General features: G+C 46.9%; 1 protein-coding gene across 4 annotated transcripts in view; it reads right to left on the bottom strand.

Annotated features, from left to right (window-relative positions):
• PPARA (peroxisome proliferator activated receptor alpha) overlaps positions 1–18,169 on the bottom strand; it is a 75,726-nt gene that overhangs the window by 19,866 nt on the left and 37,691 nt on the right. For all 4 annotated transcript variants that reach the window (XM_027107983.1, XM_027107982.1, XM_027107984.1 and 1 more), the window contains exon 3: positions 7,195–7,444. In XM_027107983.1, coding sequence (XP_026963784.1) covers positions 7,195–7,402 — 208 coding nt within the window. In that variant the 5' untranslated portion in view covers positions 7,403–7,444. The remainder of the gene's footprint in view (positions 1–7,194; positions 7,445–18,169) is intronic.

The following is an 18,169-nucleotide window of genomic DNA, read 5'->3' as shown; positions in this document are numbered from 1 at the left end:
CTTTGGTAGTTGCAGTACGTGGGCTCAGTAGTTGTGACTCACGGGCTTAGTTGCTCCTGCGACATGCTCAGATTTTTGACACAAAGATAAAATGGACAGACAGCTTTAAGGGTGCAATGTATTGAACACTGCACAATATAGTCGACAATTAGACAATCTAGGGGGTGGTGTAACTGTACGCTACAAGTATAGTGACAAGCCCCGGAACTGGAGGAAAAACCCGCCATTCAGGACTTAGCAGAGGTCCTTGCGGCGGCTTTATTATCCTTAGTTGCCCAAAATCGACGTGTCCTACACAGAATTCATTGCTTTCTTTGCGTCCTCGCTTCCAGCCCTTTTGTAATTGTTAACTCAGTAAATGGCATCAGAATATAGAATAAAAATCCGTGTGGGCAACACAAAAGCACAATCCATGAAAGAAAAAAAAAGAAGCTGGACTTTCTTTTTTTTTTGCGGTACGCGGGCCCCTCACTGTTGTGGCCTCTCCCGTTGCCGAGCACAGGCTCCGGACGCGCAGGCTCAGCGGCCATGGCTCACGGGCCCAGCAGCTCCACGGCATGTGGGATCTTCCTGGACCGGGGCAAGAACCCGCGTCCCCTGCATCGGCAGGCGGACTCTCAACCACTGCGCCACCAGGGAAGCCCTGTGTCGTATTTTAGATTCTACATATAAGTGATATCATACGATACTTGTCTTTCTCTGACTTATATCACTTAGTGTGATAATCTCTAGGTCCATCTATGTTGCTGCAAATGGCATTATTTCATTCTTTTTAATGACCGAGTAATATTCCATTGTCTTCTTTATCCGTTCCTCGTCAATGGAAATTTAGGTTGCTTCCATGTCCTGGCTATTGTAAATAGTGCTTTAGCAGCCTTACTCTTTTTTTTGGCTGTGGCATGTGGCCTGTGAGATCTTAGTTCCCCGACCAGGGATTGAACCCAGGTCCTCGGCAGTGAAAGCACAGAGTCCTAACCACTGGACCGCTGGGGGAATTCCCCAGCAGCATTATTCTTAATTGCCAAAAATCAGAAGCAACCAAGATGCTTCAATAGGTGAGGCCAATCCCCAAAGGCTACAAACTATACGATTCTTAATATCCGACATTTGTGGAAAGGCAGAAATAGAGCAGTGGTAAAAAAAAAATCAGCGGTTGGAGTAGGGGTCGGGGAGGCAGGGTTGAGTAGGTGAAACCCAGTGGCTTCTTGGACATGGTGAAATTATTCACATGAAAATGTCATGGTGAATACAGGACACAATGCACTTGTCAAAATCCACAGAAGTTTACGGTACAGAGTGAACTTTAAATGTGTGCAAATGAACCAAAAAAAAAAAAAAAAAAAAAAAACTGAAGAGGTCCAGAGATTCCAGGATGGCATACAGAATGTGATGATACAATCTATATCACAAATGTAAGAAACATTCGTAGGAAACCTCGCTGAAGATATTCGTGTAAGTGACCTTGAAACGAATGGAGTCTGTGAGACCAAAGGCAAAAGCTGCCCCTGGACGCTGTCCCCAGCCGACAAAGTTGTTTCCCACAGGGCTTTGCGTGAGCAGTCCTGATGCCACCGCACTGGAAATGAACAACTAATTGTTCATTTAATGATGGTGGCTGAATGGATGGCTGGGCCAGGTCTCTCACTGTTGGAGTGTGAGCTCGTTGATAAAGCGACAGGAGGAGGCTGAAGTGGTCCATGTGGTGGTGGATTAGAGGTGCAGACGTCTGTCTGAACCCACGTTTACCCTGACCTTGAGACAGACAGCTATACACAGAAATACAGACGTGTACATACATGCGTCAGTATGTACACATGTATGTCTCTGCTCTATCAGCTGAGAGAGCCTAAAAGAAAAGATACTCCAGGGAATTCCCCTGCGGTCCAGCGGTTAGGACTCCGCACTTTCACCGCCGAGGGCACGGGTTCAATCCCTGGTCGGGGAACTAAGATCCCACACGCCGCTTGGTGCGACCAAAAAGAAAAAAAGAAAAAAGATATTCCAATAGCAACCTGAAATGCTTAGAGGGAACAGTGTACTGAGGGCTAAGAGGCAGTCCCGTGACCACCACTCACGGCGGAAAAATCTCAGAATCCTTGGGGCACTGGCTAAAATACTCAAAAGGGTTTTGCCTCTGAATTGGGGCAGAATTACTTCTAGAATCAACACTGCTCTGGTTCCGTCTAACAAAGCTTAACCACAGGACCTGAAAGGCTCAACATTTTCCACGTAACTTAACTGCATTTCAGAATAAAACTCAAGAATAGTTGTGTGAATACAAAATTCTCCATCATCAACAAAGCTCACAATGGATGGTATCTGATAACAAATTGTAAAACATGCGAAGAGGCAGAAAAGCATGACCCGTTCCCCTCCTGTCCACCCGCGAGAAGTGAAAGCACTGTCCACACAGAGGTGCGTACACGAGCTTTCCCGGCAGCTTTCTCTGTAACAGCCAGACCCGGAAACAATCGCATGTTCGTCAATCGCGTGGATAACCTGTGGCAAATCCATACAGTGGATTTTAGAAAATGAACTCTCGGTAGATGCTACCAATGCAGATGAATCTCAAAATAATTTTGCTGAGTGAAAGGAGTCAGACTAAAAAGAGGACATACTATATGATTCCATTTATATACAATTCTAGGAAATACAAACGGATGGATAATGATAGAGAGCAGCAGATCAGTGGTACCTGGGGAGGGAGAGAGGCATGAGGGTGGGGAAGAGGGATTACAAAAGGGCACACGTAAACTTTGGGGTGAGGGGTGTGGAATTTGATTGTGCTGTTGGTTTCACAAGTCTGTGCGTGTGCATGCGTGCGTGTGTGTACATCCAATTGCACACTTTGAATATGTGAAGTTTTTATGTCAGCAAAGCTGCTAAGAAAAATTGGGGGGTGGGGTGAGAAAGATAGATGGGCTGAGTAGGCAGCCTCACCCATCTGGTCTCCCAAGGAGTCAAGTTTAAACTGAATGCGTTTTATAGCCGGTCCTCCCATATTTGCAATTTACATAACTTAAAAATGTCACCCAAGGGAGCCATTACATACAAAGATGAAAAATCTAGTTTACAAATAAGCAATCATTTTATCTCTCAAATCAGTTGGAAACAATAACAGTGAAAAGCCTGGAAAGGAGACAAAGCAAGATTTTAAGAATTTTGAGATGACTCCAAACGGCCAAAAGGATTAATAAACACAGTAAGGAGAACCGAAGCGAAGTAAAAATGGATGACCTCACACCCACCACCTTAACGGCCAGGGGCCAAAAGTCAAGGATGTGTGTCTAGTACACTTCAGTGCGGTCACTTTTTGTAAGTTCCCTTTTTTTTTTCTTTTTGCCATAGTGCAGACCCCATCACAAACAACGGCACAGTGCAGACCCACGTACAGGTCCCTTTTTAAACAGCGCCCGTCCCCAGTGGGCTTGCTGGATTTAGGGCTCATGCACTTTCAGCCACTCTCTCCACGCACATGGGTTTATCAGTGAACTTGGCTGCCAGCGGAGTACAAATGCTCCCTTTCCCACCGTCACCAAGGTCAGTGCACAGTCGTGAAAATCATCTTCCTGGAGTGGGAAGACGTGAACAGACGGTCGGGGAAACATGCTCCAGACCGAGATCGTGACACAAGGGGGCCCACGGCGGGGGAAGAACACAGAGACCTTATATCAGACGCTGCAGGGAGAACCTTCTCGATTCCCCAAGAAAGCCTGCACAGTCCGAGCTCGGAGCTCAAAACCACACACACACACCTCCTGGCCAGTCCAAACCCAACTCCTCCAGTCCCAGCCAAGACCCACTTCTTTTTTTTTAACATCTTTATTGGGGTATAATTGCTTTACAATGGTGTGTTAGTTTCCGCTTTATAACAAAGTGAATCAGTTATACATATACACATGTTCCTGTATGTCTTCCCTCTTGCGTCTCCCTCCCTCCCACCCTCCCTATCCCACCCCTCCAGGCGGTCACAAAGCACCGAGCCAATATCCCTGTGCAATGCGGCTGCTTCCCACTAGCTCTCTACCTTACTACGTTTGTTAGTGTGTATATGTCCATGGCTCTCTCTCGCCCTGTCACAGCTCACCCTTCCCCCTCCCAATAACCTCAAGTCCGTTCTCCAGTAGGTCTGTGTCTTTATTCCTGTCTTACCCCTAGGTTCTTCATGACATTTTTTTTTCTTAAATTCCATATATATGTGTTAGCATACGGTATTTGTCTTTTTCTTTCTGACTTACTTCACTCTGTATGACAGACTCTAGGTCTATCCATCTCATTACAAATAGCTCAATTTCGTTTCTTTTTATGGCTGAGTAATATTCTCCATTGTATATATGTGTCACATCTTCTTTATCCATTCATCCGATGATGGGCACTTAGGTTGTTTCCATCTCCGGGCTATTGTAAATAGAGCTGCAATGAACATTTTGGTACATGACTCTTTTTGAATTTTGGTTTTCTCAGGGTATATGCCCAGTAGTGATATTGCTGGGTTGTATGGTAGTTTTATTTTTAGTTTTTTAAGGAAACTCCATACTGTTCTCCATAGTGGCTGTATCAATTTACATTCCCACTAACAGTGCAAGAGGGTTCCCTTTTCTCCACACCCTCTCCAGCATTTATTGTTTCTAGATTTTTTGATGATGGCCATTCTGACTGGTGTGAGATGATATCTCATTGTAGTTTTGACTTGCATTTCTCTAATGATTAATGATGTTGAGCATTCTTTCATGTGTTTGTTGGCTGTCTGTGTATCTTCTTTGGAGAAATGTCTATTTAGGTCTTCTGCCCGTTTTTGGATTGGGTTGTTTGTTTTTTTGTTATTGAGCTGCATGAGCTGCTTGTAAATTCTGGAGATTAATCCTTTGTCAGTTGCTTCATTTGCAAATATTTTCTCCCATTCTGAGGGTTGTCTTTTGGTCTTGTTTATGGTTTCCTTTGCTGTGCAAAAGCTTTGAAGTTTCATTAGGTCCCATTTGTTTATTTTTGTTTTTATTTCCATTACTCTAGGAGGTGGGTCAGAAAGGATCTTGCTGTGATTTATGTCATAGAGTGTTCTGCCTATGTTTTCCTCTAAGAGTTTCTGGCCTTACATTTAAGACCCACTTCTTGAAGGCCTGTGCTTCCTTATTAATTTTCTGTCTGGAAGGTCTGTCCATTGGTGTAAGTGGGGTGTTCAAGTCCTCCACTATTACTGTGTTACAGTCGATTTCCCCTTTTATGGCTGTTCGCATCTACCTCATATAGGAGCGTAGGTGCTCCTACGCTGGGTGCATGTATATTTATAATTGTTGTATCTTCTTCTTCTTGGATTGTTCCCTTGATCATTATGTAGCGTCCTTCCTTGTCTCCTGTAAAAGTCTTTATTTTAAAGTCTATTTTGGGGCTTCTCTGGTGGCACAGTGGTTGGGAGTCTGCCTGCCATGGCAGGGGACACGGGTTCGAGCCCTGTTCCGGGAAGATCCCACGTGCCGCAGAGCAACTAAGCCTGTGCACCACAACTAGTAAGCCTGCACTCTAGAGCCCGCGAGCCACAACTACTGAGCCCGCGCGCCACAGCTACTGAAGCCCGTGCACCTAGAGCCCATGCTCCGCAACAAGAGAAGCCACCGAAATGAGAAGCCCGCACACCGCAAGGAAGAGTAGCCCCCGCTCGCCGCAACTAGAGAAAGCCGGCACACAGCAACGAAGACCCAACACAGCCAAAAATAAATAAATAAAAATAAATTTTTGAAAAATTTAAAAATAAAGTCTAGTTTGTCTGATCCAAAACCCACTTCTGCCAAGAAGTACAGTGGAGTCAAGTCCACCCCAGACAGGGCTTCCTTTAAATCAAGGTACAATTTACACCACATTATACCAGCGTGGCTTAAACGTTGCTCAGAAAGATTAACTGTGCAATGATTTCCTCTTTCACAGCAAGGTGACCTGAGCAGACCCCGTGTTTTATTTCTTTGTATCTGCACTGGCTGATGCCTGATGTAGTTTTTTTTTCCTACTGTCACCATCTTGAAACTTATTTTTTTGGTTTTACTATTTTTTTATTGAAGTAGAGTTGATTTACGATGTTGTGTTAGTTTCTGCTGTACAGCAAAGTGATTCAGTTATACATATACATACATTCCTTTTTTAAATATTCTTTTCCATTATGATTTATCATAGGATATTGAATATAGTTCTCTGTGCTATACAGTAGGACCTTGCTGTGCATCCATTCTGTATATAAAAGCTTACAAGGGAGTAGAGAGATGGTTCAGATACATTTCCAGATAAAAGAGAGTGATTTTTATTACAGTAGGAGTCTCTGCTTTAAAGAAATATAAACTCACAGCATTTAAAAAATGCAGCTGACTGCTGAATTTCAAGCATTATGTGGTTTATGTACAGCTTTTAAAAAGAAGGCATACTTGTTGGTTATTTATTTTATTTTATTATTTTTTTATTTTTTTGCAGTACGCGGGCCTCTCACTGTTGTGGCCTCTCCCGTTGCGGAGCACAGGCTCCGGACGCACAGGCTCAGCGGCCATGGCTCACGGGCCCAGCCGCTCCGCGGCATGTGGCATCCTCCCGGACCGGGGCACGATCCCGTGTGCCCTGCATCGGCAGGCAGACTCTCAACCACTGCGCCACCAGGGAAGCCGGTTATTTATTTTTAATATAGAAGTGTGTACATGTCAATCCCAAACTCCCTAACTATCCGTCCCTGCCAGGTAACTGTATTTAACATAAATAACCAACTGGGACAAAAGATTAAAATTAAAAAAGAAAATCAGTCACCCAGGATGCACTCAAAGATTTGCCCACAGGGAGGTGTGTCACAGAGCTGCTCATCACGGTGAAAAATTACACACAGGCTGCTCAGGTAAGTTACATGCAAGAGATTACTCCGTAGTGTAAAAATGATATTTTCAGGTGAAAAATCAAATGAGCTACACACTTATGGTGTGTGCACTCTTATGTGTATATTATACTTCAATAAAAAGTTTATCCAAAAAAAAAACAAAAAAAGAAGGCATACTATGATATGCAAGACACGCCTGGAAAGTTTCAAGGCCCAGTGGCACTGCGTGTCATGCCTTTACGCATCTGAAGATTTTAATGCAGAGAGATGTGTCTTCTCCAGGTAAAGAGAACAACTTTCTCTGTGGAAAAAAACGTTTCCAGATAAAGCTTTCTAGGAAGTAGCACACTTACCTGTAATAACGGAGCCATCTGATCCTGGACCACTTCCTAAATACTGGTATTCTGTAAAACTAAAGCTTCCAGAACTGTCCTCACCAATGGACTGAGAAATATCTTGAATGGTTCCCATTTCTTGTAGGAATTCTTCAGAGAGTGGGCTTTCCAGATCATCAGCCTCGAGGGGGGAGAGGGGACCGATCGGGCTCTCTGTGTCCACCATCTCGACCGGATGAAGCTGGTCCCACTGCCGGGCTCCACGTTCCTGGGAGGAGAGAGAAGTCATGGGTGAAGTGGACATAGCAGAACACTGGTTTTCCTTGAACAAAAACCTCATTTATCAGAAGAGACACTCCTGAACTCACAATCTAAAAAGTAACGTTGTTGGCCACCTTACCTCCGCTTGACTCCTGACAAGCTCATTAAGAAAATGGAAATCTTTATTATTTTTCTTTTATTTTGGCCGAGCAGCTTGCGGGATCTCAGTTTCCCGAGCAGGGATTAAACCCAGACCCCTGCAGTGAAAGGCACTAGACCACCAGGGAACTCCCAAGAAAATGAAGATCTCTAAACAAGAACACGTCTCAGGAGCCAGAGGTGAGCAGGCCAGGAATCATTCATGCACCGTCGAGCACACACTGCGTATCCGAGGTGGACGAAAACAGCAGAGGACACACATAAAGTCCCCGCTGTCCCAGAATGCACCTTCTGGTGGGGACAGGTCTGGACAGTCTGCAGGGGGAGGATGGGGAAGGACACTGCCCTACATGACCGGCGCAGAAAAGGGGCGCAGACACCTGCAGGAATGAGGCAGTGAGCTGTACGGACATTTTGGGTAGAATGTTCCAGCAAAAGGAGCGGCAAGTGAAAAGCCCCCAGGATGGAAGCATGCGGGTACTTCCAGGCATGCGCAGGCCAGTCTGGCTCAGGTGGGAGCCCGGGGGGAGTGGGACGGGCAGGCAGCCGGCACACACGCTGGAGGCAATATTATATGTTCTCCTTGCACCCGTGGGGGGAGTCACGTAGGTATGCCTAAAGAACGAGTGTGCCATAACAAATACATCGTGGAGTTAAAAAAATCTGAACATGTCAGTCCCCGACAGCGCTAGGCTGCTTCAACTCACACACAGAAGAACGCTCTCCACGTGGGCACTGTTACGGGCCGCACCGTGTCCCCCCAGATTCCGCTGCGGGAGTCCTAACCCTTAGGACCTCAGAATGTGGTTGCCTTTGGAGATAATAAAGAGGTGATTCCACTAAAATGAGGTGTTTAGAGGGGGCCCTAATCCAATCTGGCTGGTGTCCTTATAAGAAGAGGAGATTTGGACACACAAAGAGAGACAGCGGGGAGCACACACAGAGGGGCGACCACGTGAAGACCCGGCGGGAAGGCCGCCGCCTGCAAGCCAAGCAGAGGGGCCTCGGGGAACCCAAAGCCGCCGACACTTTGATCTTGGACTTCAAGCCTCCAGGACTGTGAGAAGTAAATGCCTACTATTTAGGGGCCCCAGTCAGTGGCCCATTGTTAGGGCAGCCGAGCACATGCGCACAGGTACAAAGTCAAAACAGCGGTCCTTCCCGTGACGGCTGGCTTCAGGCTCTTGCTCAAGCCTCTGAAACCACTTCCTGTGACCCTCAGCCTTGTGCCTGTTCTCCTAGCTCGACATGGGCCCTGGTGACGCTGTCTCCCCGGATCTCGCCCTGGTCGCCATCCCCCACCCCCAGGGTGACCAGTGGCACTGGGCCATCGCCTCATCCAGACCTCCCTGTGCTGTCCGCCTCTGTGCCAGGCCCCAGCCCCCCTGCCTGAACCCCCCTCCCATCCCTGCCTTCCCCAGGCCCCGCTCCAGGTCCACCCTTGAGCCTCGTAGGGTCCCTTCTCGCCAACGGGGCCGACAAGGTGACATTTAGCTTCTGAAACGGTCACAGGGAAGCCCAAGGCTCACATCGCGGACAGGACCAGAGGAGGTGCGTGCCCCCAACCACCGGCAGGGCTCAGCGCGAGGCGGCTGCCCCCTCACCGCGACCACAGAAGGCTGGGCTCTTTGGACCAAGTGAGAACACACTGCCAAAGCAAACGCGTGGGACGGGCTTGCGTAAAAACACTGCACGTTTCAGCCCAGCTGAAGGTAAACAGCAGCTTTAAGGGCAAAGATGAAGGGGTGGTTCGGCTTGCTTTAGAAAGGAAAAATGGGTCCAGTTCACACATTTTTGGGAAATTCGCCTCTCATGCCTGGAATTCTGGTAATACATGGACAATAGCACACAATGAAAAAGAAAAGAGAATCATTAAACTCCCATAAGATTTCGAAGCCTTTCTCATCTCTTAGTGTAAATCAGGCTGTGAATCTGTGCACTTTTTCTATCATATTTTATTCTGCGTCACAACTGAATTTCTTCAAATGCAAGTAAGAGAAAGGTGTAAGCGTCGCTTAAGGTATTTCCCACCATGAACAAAAGGTTCCAAAGTGGGTCATTAACTTACCACCGTCACCATAGAGTTCAGCCTAACAGATACCTGATAGCCAGGCAGAGGCTGTGTTATCAACGGGGCCGTGACCACCTCCTCTGCCTGTCTTAGTCTCAGCACCGCAAGGAAAACACACACGGACAGCAGCCTCTTAGTCCTGCAAACATTCTACCTTCCAACCAGGAGTGTCCAGAACGGGAGGAACTGACCTTTGACTAAATGTTAGTCTCCCTGTCATTACATCCAGGCAGTTAGAATGTTTTGAGATCTTATCATTTTACTTGTCAGCTGCTTTTAAAGGATACCTGAGATTTATGTAGAGAAACACCCGGTGTTCCTGTTAAGAAGAGCTAAACGAGATCCCTGGGGAGTGAGGCAACACCGTGACCTCCGGCCGGAGGACTGGCCTTTGCACAGATCACTGGACATCCTGGCCCTGCCTGCTTCCAGCCAGAGCAGATAAGGGAGAGTGCCCTTTGGACGTGTCCCCGGGTAGAGCTGAGGCTGCATGGCACGCAGCCCGCTCCGCCGGCCTGCGGCTTCCTGGCAGGCTCCGCACCTGCTCTCCCCACGCCGGGGTCACCTCTGCTCGGGGGGCAGGAAGGTCACGGCAAGTACCTGCCTTTCAAATCCACAGAACACGGCCACCGCCTGGTCCATCGAGACGGGCAACCAGTTACTGTGCCCTGTGCCCGATGTCCTAGGTCCTCCGGGGCTTTGGAGGGAGAAAGAGGCACAGCAAACGACCTCTTAGCAGCTCCCAGTGTGGCCGAGGAGGTAAGAAAGCAGGAGTGGATGCAAGCGGAACTCAAACAGGCCTCGGATCCCTTGCAGGGAGAAATGAGGGAGAGAGCAGGGGGTGCTGAGAAGAGGTAATAATAATGCATAATCCCATCACCCCTTCCTGGATAATCAATCCCGAGACGTGTTGGTTTCCAAAGGCATTTTGTTTTCTTTCCCATCCAATTTAAATGGTAGAGCTGCGTCCTATAGAACAGAAACTCAGATGTAAACTGCTGAAATTCTACTTTTAGTAGAACACTTTTCAGTCAAAATGTTGCTTTGAGAATTACGAAGCAGGGTATAGGAAAACTATAGAACACTGGGGAAAAAAGATACAGGCAAGAAAGAAAGGAAGAAGGAAGGAAGGGAGGGAGGGAGGGAGGAAGAGAGAGAGGGAGAGAAGGAGGGAGGGGGCACAGAATCCTGCCGTTGCTTTATGTCACCCAAACACAGGGCAGGTGAAAACACCAGAAGAATTTTAACACTAATTGCTAACCTTGACATCAGGGGATTTTCCTTATCACCAACTCTCAGATGACTCGACTGTTGGGAAGATCGGCTAAAATGGTGGCTGGTGGCGTCATGAGCTCTGAGTCTAAGACAAGGAGAGCCCAGCACACTGTGCTCAGGGTCCCCCCAGCACCTTGGGCCCAATTCTGATGTAGCCCTAATTATAGGGACAGTGTTGGGAATGTTTTCATGTCTCCCACTAGACGGGACGTCGCTTGCGGGTAGGGATGGACTTTGCTAATCTCTGCGTCCGTACTTCCAGCACCATCCCTACGATGCAGGAGGCGTTGTTTCCACTCCCACTGCTGAGCGAGGTTGGCACAGAACTCGGACTTAGTCCACACTCAGCAGGTGAAAGTCTGTGAGGCCCCACCCCGGCTTTGCAGCTGCCTCTACAGCCTGTGTCACCCAGACGGCAAAACGGCACGTGCAGTCAGTATTCGAAAGACAACAAAACGTACAGATGTCTGAAACAGAAGTCAGAGTGGCACTACCTCGGGAAAGTGATCAGAAATTTACAGAGTGAACCATAACCATTGTCGGGACTTAAAAACTAAGCGTGAGAGAGGAAACAAACAAACAAACAAACAAATCTAAGCATCAGAGTGAACAACAAAGTCCAAGTCGGCAGGAAAGGGCAAGCTTCAAACAGAGATGTAGGGGGCAGAGGGGTTGCTTATCGACCCCTTTATCCTGAGAACGGGTACCGTGCCCACAGCCTGGGCAACCGACTGGCACACATTACAGACTGCTCAGGAAAGGCACGAACAGATCACCAGCCTGACTCTACCTTAGAAGCAACAGGCAGAGAACCTGGGAAATGTTCGGTGATAAAATAAGTTCAGTGCTTTGAAGAAAGAGTAGAGAAGCGTCATCACCTGACTGGAATAAAAGACTAAGCGGAAATCACTTGGTTGTTGGCTCCCAACCGTGTTAATGTATGTCGCCCATTTTTGCCCCGTACAGTATTAACCGACCTTCTTGCACCTAGAACGCCTTTTGTAAACGTTCTCTGAAATTAAGTGTTAGATAAAAGTTAGCTATTGAAACATGTTTACATGCTATGAAAATAGACACTCAAAGAAAAAGAACAAGTGGAACTGGGCCGGAATTCTCACACTCAGAACTTGTATCTGACTCCAAAGAGTCCGAGTAGAAACAGTTACAAACACCCGTCGTTCACTTTGCTGCTTTTAGCTTTCTGTACTCGACTGGAACTTCCCGTGTTGTCAAGCCCCCCCAAATGATCACTTACTATGCCTCGTTAATGCCAGCTCAGAGGAATCTACTGACACTTGCCTTTGCTGAATCAAACCCAATTAGACTTCACTGAATGGTTTAAAGGTAAAAGATGGGATTTCTGTCCAAGGAGTACCATTTATGTAGCAGACAAGCAGCTCTCAGGCAACAAATTTTTCTGGTTTTCACCATTTCTATTTCACTCCCTTGTCAGGTTCTTTATACTTTCCTATATACTTTTTAGATATTAGAGATACTATTTAGATGACTTTTGGCTTCATTTGCTGGGCTAGGATTGAAAACAACATTTCAAAAGAAACACAAGCATGCTAAAAAACCCTCTGTACCTTTACCCCGCGCCAGAAGTTCACTGAAATAGTTTAATCATTAGCCCACGCATAATGATTAACGACGAAGTAAGTATAGAAAATGCCTAGGAAACACATGTAAAACAGAAGAAAAAAGGACCAGAGTATAATAATGGTCAGGAAACGAAGGACTATGTATTTTAATGAATTAAATCAAACATATTATGAACAGTCTGCACATCAGAGGGATTTAAGTAGAGTTTTCTAGATCTTTCCCAACAATGCCTAAGGCATGAAATTTTATAATCAAAAGAATTTGGCATGCAAAAATGGGGCATAAAGGGTAGTTGTGAGCCTCTACACCTTTATCTTTAAAGGTGCAAAAAGAATGTTCCAGACTGTTTCCGAGAAAACGCCCTCCAGTTTTACACAAAGATCACACTCTATGATAGTACAGAAGCGGCTCCAGCCACTTCAAACTCAACTCTTTCCCGTTGTCCTGAAAAGGGTGTCATCATTCTTAAATGTAATCTTACTTTTGTGGATGGTGATATCAAAATAATTACAGGAAATCTACAATTTGGACACACTTTAATGTCAGCTGCAATGGAATTTGAGTGAGCAGAGAAGCTTACTACAAGAATTAAAAGTCAATGCATGGGGACTTCCCTGGTGGCGCAGTGGTTAGGAATCCGCCTGCCAATGCAGGGGACACGGGTTCGAGCCCTGGTCCGGGAGGATCCCATGTGCCGCGGAGCAACTAGGCCTGTGTGCCACAACGACTGAGCCCACATGCCACAGCTGCTGAAGCCCATGTGCCACGACTACTGAAGCCTACAGCCCGTGCTCCATAACTAGAGAGGCCACCTCAGTGAGAACACCGTGCACCGCAACCAAGAGTGGCCCCTGCTCGCCACAACTAGAGAAAGCCTGCACGCAGCCGCGAAGACCCAATGCAGCCAAAAATAAAATAAATAAAAAAAAAAATTAAAAAAAAAAAAAAAAACAAATTAAAAAAAAAAAAAAAAGTCAATGGATGCAGCCACTATGGAAAACAGTATGGAGGTTCCTCAAAAAAACTAAAAATAGAGTTGCCATATGGTCCAGCAATCCCACTCCTGGGCATATAACCAGAAAAAACTGTAATTCAAAAAGATACATGTACCCCTATGTTCATAGTAGCAGTATTCACAACAGCCAAGACATGGAAGCAACCAAAATGTCCATCGACAGATGAATGGATAAAGATGTGGTACATATATACAACGGAATACTACTCAGCCATAAAAAAAGAATAATGCCACTTGCAGCAACATGGATGGACCTAGACATTATCATACTAAGTGAAGTAAGTCAGACCGAGAAAGACAAATACTATATGATATCACTTATGTTTGGAATCTAAAATATGACACAAATGAACCTATCTACAAAATAGAAACAGACTCAGACACAGAGAACAGACTTGTGGTTGCCAAGGGGGAGGGGGGCTGGGGAAGGGATGAAGCGGGAGGTTGGGATTAGCAGATGCAAACTACTATATATAGAATGGATCAACAACAAGGTCCTAGTGTATAGCACAAGGGACTATATACAGTATCCTGTAATAAACCATAATGGAGAAGAATATGAAAAAGAATATATATGTATATAACTGAATCACTTTGCTGTCCAGCAGCAATTAACACAACATTGTAGATCAACTATACTTCAATTAAAATTTTTTTTTTAATTGTCAGCAGAAGTCCATGGAAATGAAATTCGCATTTACCACCCAAAAGTTTTGACCCAGTGTAGACAGAACCAGTAGCCACGGGGATGATGGTGGGCTTTTAGCAGCCAGACAACACAGAAGAAACGGAGGCCCGAGGCCCTCGACAGGTCCAGACAAGGAGGTCCTGACGGGTCTTGGCAGAAATACATCACAGGCAGACGTAAGGCTGAGCCTTCACTTTCAGAGTCACGCTGGTGGTCACCGTTGGGATGGGAGGCCGTGTTTTATGACTTTGTGGACCATGTAAGTCCCCCTGAGCTGGTGACTGTGCTTCTCCCTGGAGACACCTTGGGGGGACACCCAGCCCAGGGCAGCGGGTGTGGGGGCCGGGAACAGGGCAGGGAGGAAGACAAGGAAGGTGCGCAGAGCACCCGAGAGCCAGGCCCTCGGTAACAGTCACTGCATTGTTTTAATGGGTCCAGCACCAGGGCAGGGTAGGTAGCACTGGTCCCATTGACAGAGGAGAAAACACAGAGACTCGGGGAGGAAAGTCACTTGGGCTGCCAGTAGGCGAAGAAAGAGAAAGAAATAAACAAGTGATCGTCGCAGAGGCAGTGTGACGAGTGCCGTCACGGGACACCCTGAGGGTTGGGAAGGCTCCACAAAGGAGGGGACACCCGAGCTGCATCCTAAGAGGTGATCAGAAAGGAACACAGCAGCAAAAAATAAAAAACGGTAAGGGGCATTTCTAAGAAAAGCCCACATGCAGAGATGACCTAAAACATCAGAGTAAGTAGCCAAGGTCTGGACAACCCACTTTGAGGGGGCTGGGTCAGCTACGCGTCGCTGCACAGCAAACAGCCCCAAAGCTCAGTGGCTTGAACTCTGCCACTTTATTTGCTCACAATTCAGTGGCTCAGCAACTTGGGCTGGGCCGGGCTGGCCAGGTCTTCTGTGGTCAGGTGGCAGCTGTGGCTGGAGGGTCGGTGGAGGTGGGTGACTGTGGCCGGGCCCTTCTCACCACGTCCTACGGAGGCCAGCACAGGCTTCTGCAGGTGCCTTCGTGTTCCAACAGTGAATGCGGAAACTTCGAGACCTCACTCGTAAATGCTGCATCACTTCTGCCACATTCTGCGGGTCCAAGCGAGTTACGAGGCGAGCCCAGATCCAAGGGGTGGGGAAATGAACCCCACCTCTGAGGTGGGGGAGCCTCAGAGAAACTGGGACCATTTTTGATGCAGCACAGGGTGGGGGCAGGGAGAGAGCCTGCAGAGGCGGGAGAGGCCGGCAGGGCAATCAGGGTGCATCAGCGCTCTCGGGCGCAGGAGTGTGGACTCTGCCCCGCAAGCAGTAAAGGAGTAGCGGAGGGATGGTAAGAGCTGCCTCAGCATTGTTCTGGCAGCAGGGTGGAGTCCAGATTATAGCAGATAAGGCGAGAAGCAGCAAGACTCCTTAGGAGGCTGGTAACCGTCCCCTAAGAGGTGACGGTGCCCCCGGAAGCTGATGTGGGGAGGCGGGGAGGACGGAAGAGGATGAAGTGCTAACATGGACAGCTGGCAGGGCATGGAGCAGGGAACTGGGGCAGAGCCTCGGATAAACCTCCTCTCTGGCTCAGGTAACTGGGCAGATGGGGTGACATCCACGAAATCCGGAACGTAAAGAGAAGAGTGCGTTCCCAGGGTGGAGAGAGCCATGGAAGGGAGAAAAGTGACGAATTCAGTTGCAAACTGCAGGTTACGGTGTCTGTGGGACGCACAGGCTCGGCCTCTGCAAACGTCATCTCCTCTTCCGGGAAGTTCTGATAATGTTAGCAATGTTCTCCTCATAGGGTTCTTATCAACGGCAGCATCTAGGCGGGCCGGGTGGATGAAGCCCCAACCTCGGGGCGAGGGCAGTGCTCCTGGCGACCTTGGACACTTCAACCATGAATCAGGTTAATAACATCCACGTGATCGTTGCATGTGTTCCTTGTGTCTGTGGAGCTCCGGGCTCGTGGCGGCTCTCCTTCCTCCTTCCTTACTGGGGAACTCTGTTCCCCCGGCCTCACCCATGCCTTTATCCTTTAATCACGCCCTTCCTCCTGCCTGGCTGGTCTTCCCCAAACTATAATATCCCCAAAGGCAAGAGCAAGCCTTATGCAAGTGTCCTGCACAAAATACCCCTTGGATGTGCTGAGCTGAACCACAAAGGAAACGTTTGTTTTCTAGGGCACCACTCTTCCATATATTGCATTGCTTAGCCTTCAAATTTCAGAGAGTATTACACTGAAGACTCTTTGACTCTGTTTCTCATCATTCTTCCCAAGCCAGGGTCAACAGCTTCGGGAGAGGTAAGTCAAAGAGTACAGTTAACCACGGGGGTAGAGTTGCAAACTGGAGAAGACAGGATACAACCAAGTGCACTGGTGTTGTGCAGCTCTGATCAATTTTTCGCTCTGTTAAGCAGGTCATCAAATCCAGATTTTTTTTAAACTGGACTTTATTTTTAGGAACAGCTTTAAGGGACTTCTCTGGCGGTCCCGTGGTTAAGGCTCCGTGCTCCCAATGCAGAAACCCGGGTTCAACCCCTAGTTGGGGCAGTAGATCCCGCATGCCTGCTGCCACTGAGAAGCTCGTGTGCCGCAACTGGGACACCGTGCAGCCGAAAATAAATAAATAAATAAATGTTGGGGAAAAAAAAGAACAGTTTTAGGTTCCCAGCAAATCCGAGTGGAAGGTACAAGAGAGTTCCCATGTACCTCCTTCTCCCCACATAAGCAGAGCCTCCCCGACTGTCAACATCCCACACCAGAGTGGGACATTGGTTACAATCAATGAACCTGTACTGACACATCATTATCACCCAAAATCCACAGTGGACATTAGGGTTCACTCCTGGTGTTGTGAATTCTATGGGTTTTGACAAATGTATAATGACACGTATCCACCATTACAGTATCATACAGAGTAGTTTCTGCTCTAAAAATCTGCCTATGCATGTCTCCTTCCCACTTAATCCCTGGCAAGCCCTGGTCTTCTTACTGTCTCCATAGTTTGGTCTTTTCTGGAATGTCATATATTTGCAATTATACAGTATGTACCCTTTTCAGGTTGGCTTCTTTCACTTAGTCATATGCACTTAGGTGGGTTTTTTTTGGAATTTTATTTTATTTTTTTATACAGCAGGTTCTTATTAGTTATCTATTTTATACATATTAGTGTATATACGTCAATCCCAATCCCCCAATTCATCACAGCACCACCACCACCCTGCTGCTTTCCCCCTTGGTGTCCATACGTTTGTTCTCTACATATGTGTCTCTATTTCTGCCCTGCAAACCAGTTCATCTGTACCATTTTTCTAGGTTCCACATACATGCGTTAACATATGATATTTGTTTTTCTCTTTCTGACTTACTTCACTCTGTATGACAGTCTCTAGATCCAGCCACGTCTCCACAAATGACCCTATTTCGTTCCTTTTATGGCTGAGTAATATTCCATTGTATATATGTGCCACATCTTCTTTATCCATTCATCTGTCGATGGACACAGGTTGCTTCCATGTCCTGGCTATTGTAAATAGTGCTGCAATGAACATTGGGGTGCATGTGTCTTTCTGAATTATGGTTTTCTCTGGGTATATGCCCAGTAGTGGGATTGCTGGATCATATGGTAATTCTATTTTTAGTTTTTTAAGGAACCTCCATACTGTTCTCCATAGTGGCTGTATCAATTTACATTCCCACCAACAGTGCAAGAGGGTTCCCTTTTCTCCACACCCTCTCCAGCATTTGTTGTTTGTAGATTTTCTGATGATGCCCATTCTAACTGGTGTGAGGTGATACCTCATTGTAGTTCTGATTTGAATTTCTCTAATAATTAGTGATGTTGAGCAGGTTTTCATGTGCTTCTTGGCCATCTGTATGTCTTCTTTGGACAAATGTCTATTTAGGTCTTCTGCCCATTTTTTTTTTTTTTTTTTTTT

The sequence above is a fragment of the Aethalodelphis obliquidens genome, unplaced genomic scaffold (assembly GCF_003676395.1).
Source record: "Aethalodelphis obliquidens isolate GAN/ISIS:26980383/991018 unplaced genomic scaffold, ASM367639v1 scaffold8, whole genome shotgun sequence".
Taxonomy (NCBI): domain Eukaryota; kingdom Metazoa; phylum Chordata; class Mammalia; order Artiodactyla; family Delphinidae; genus Aethalodelphis; species Aethalodelphis obliquidens.
The sequence above is the reverse complement of the archived record's forward strand: the minus strand, read 5'-3'. Positions and strand labels throughout refer to the sequence as shown.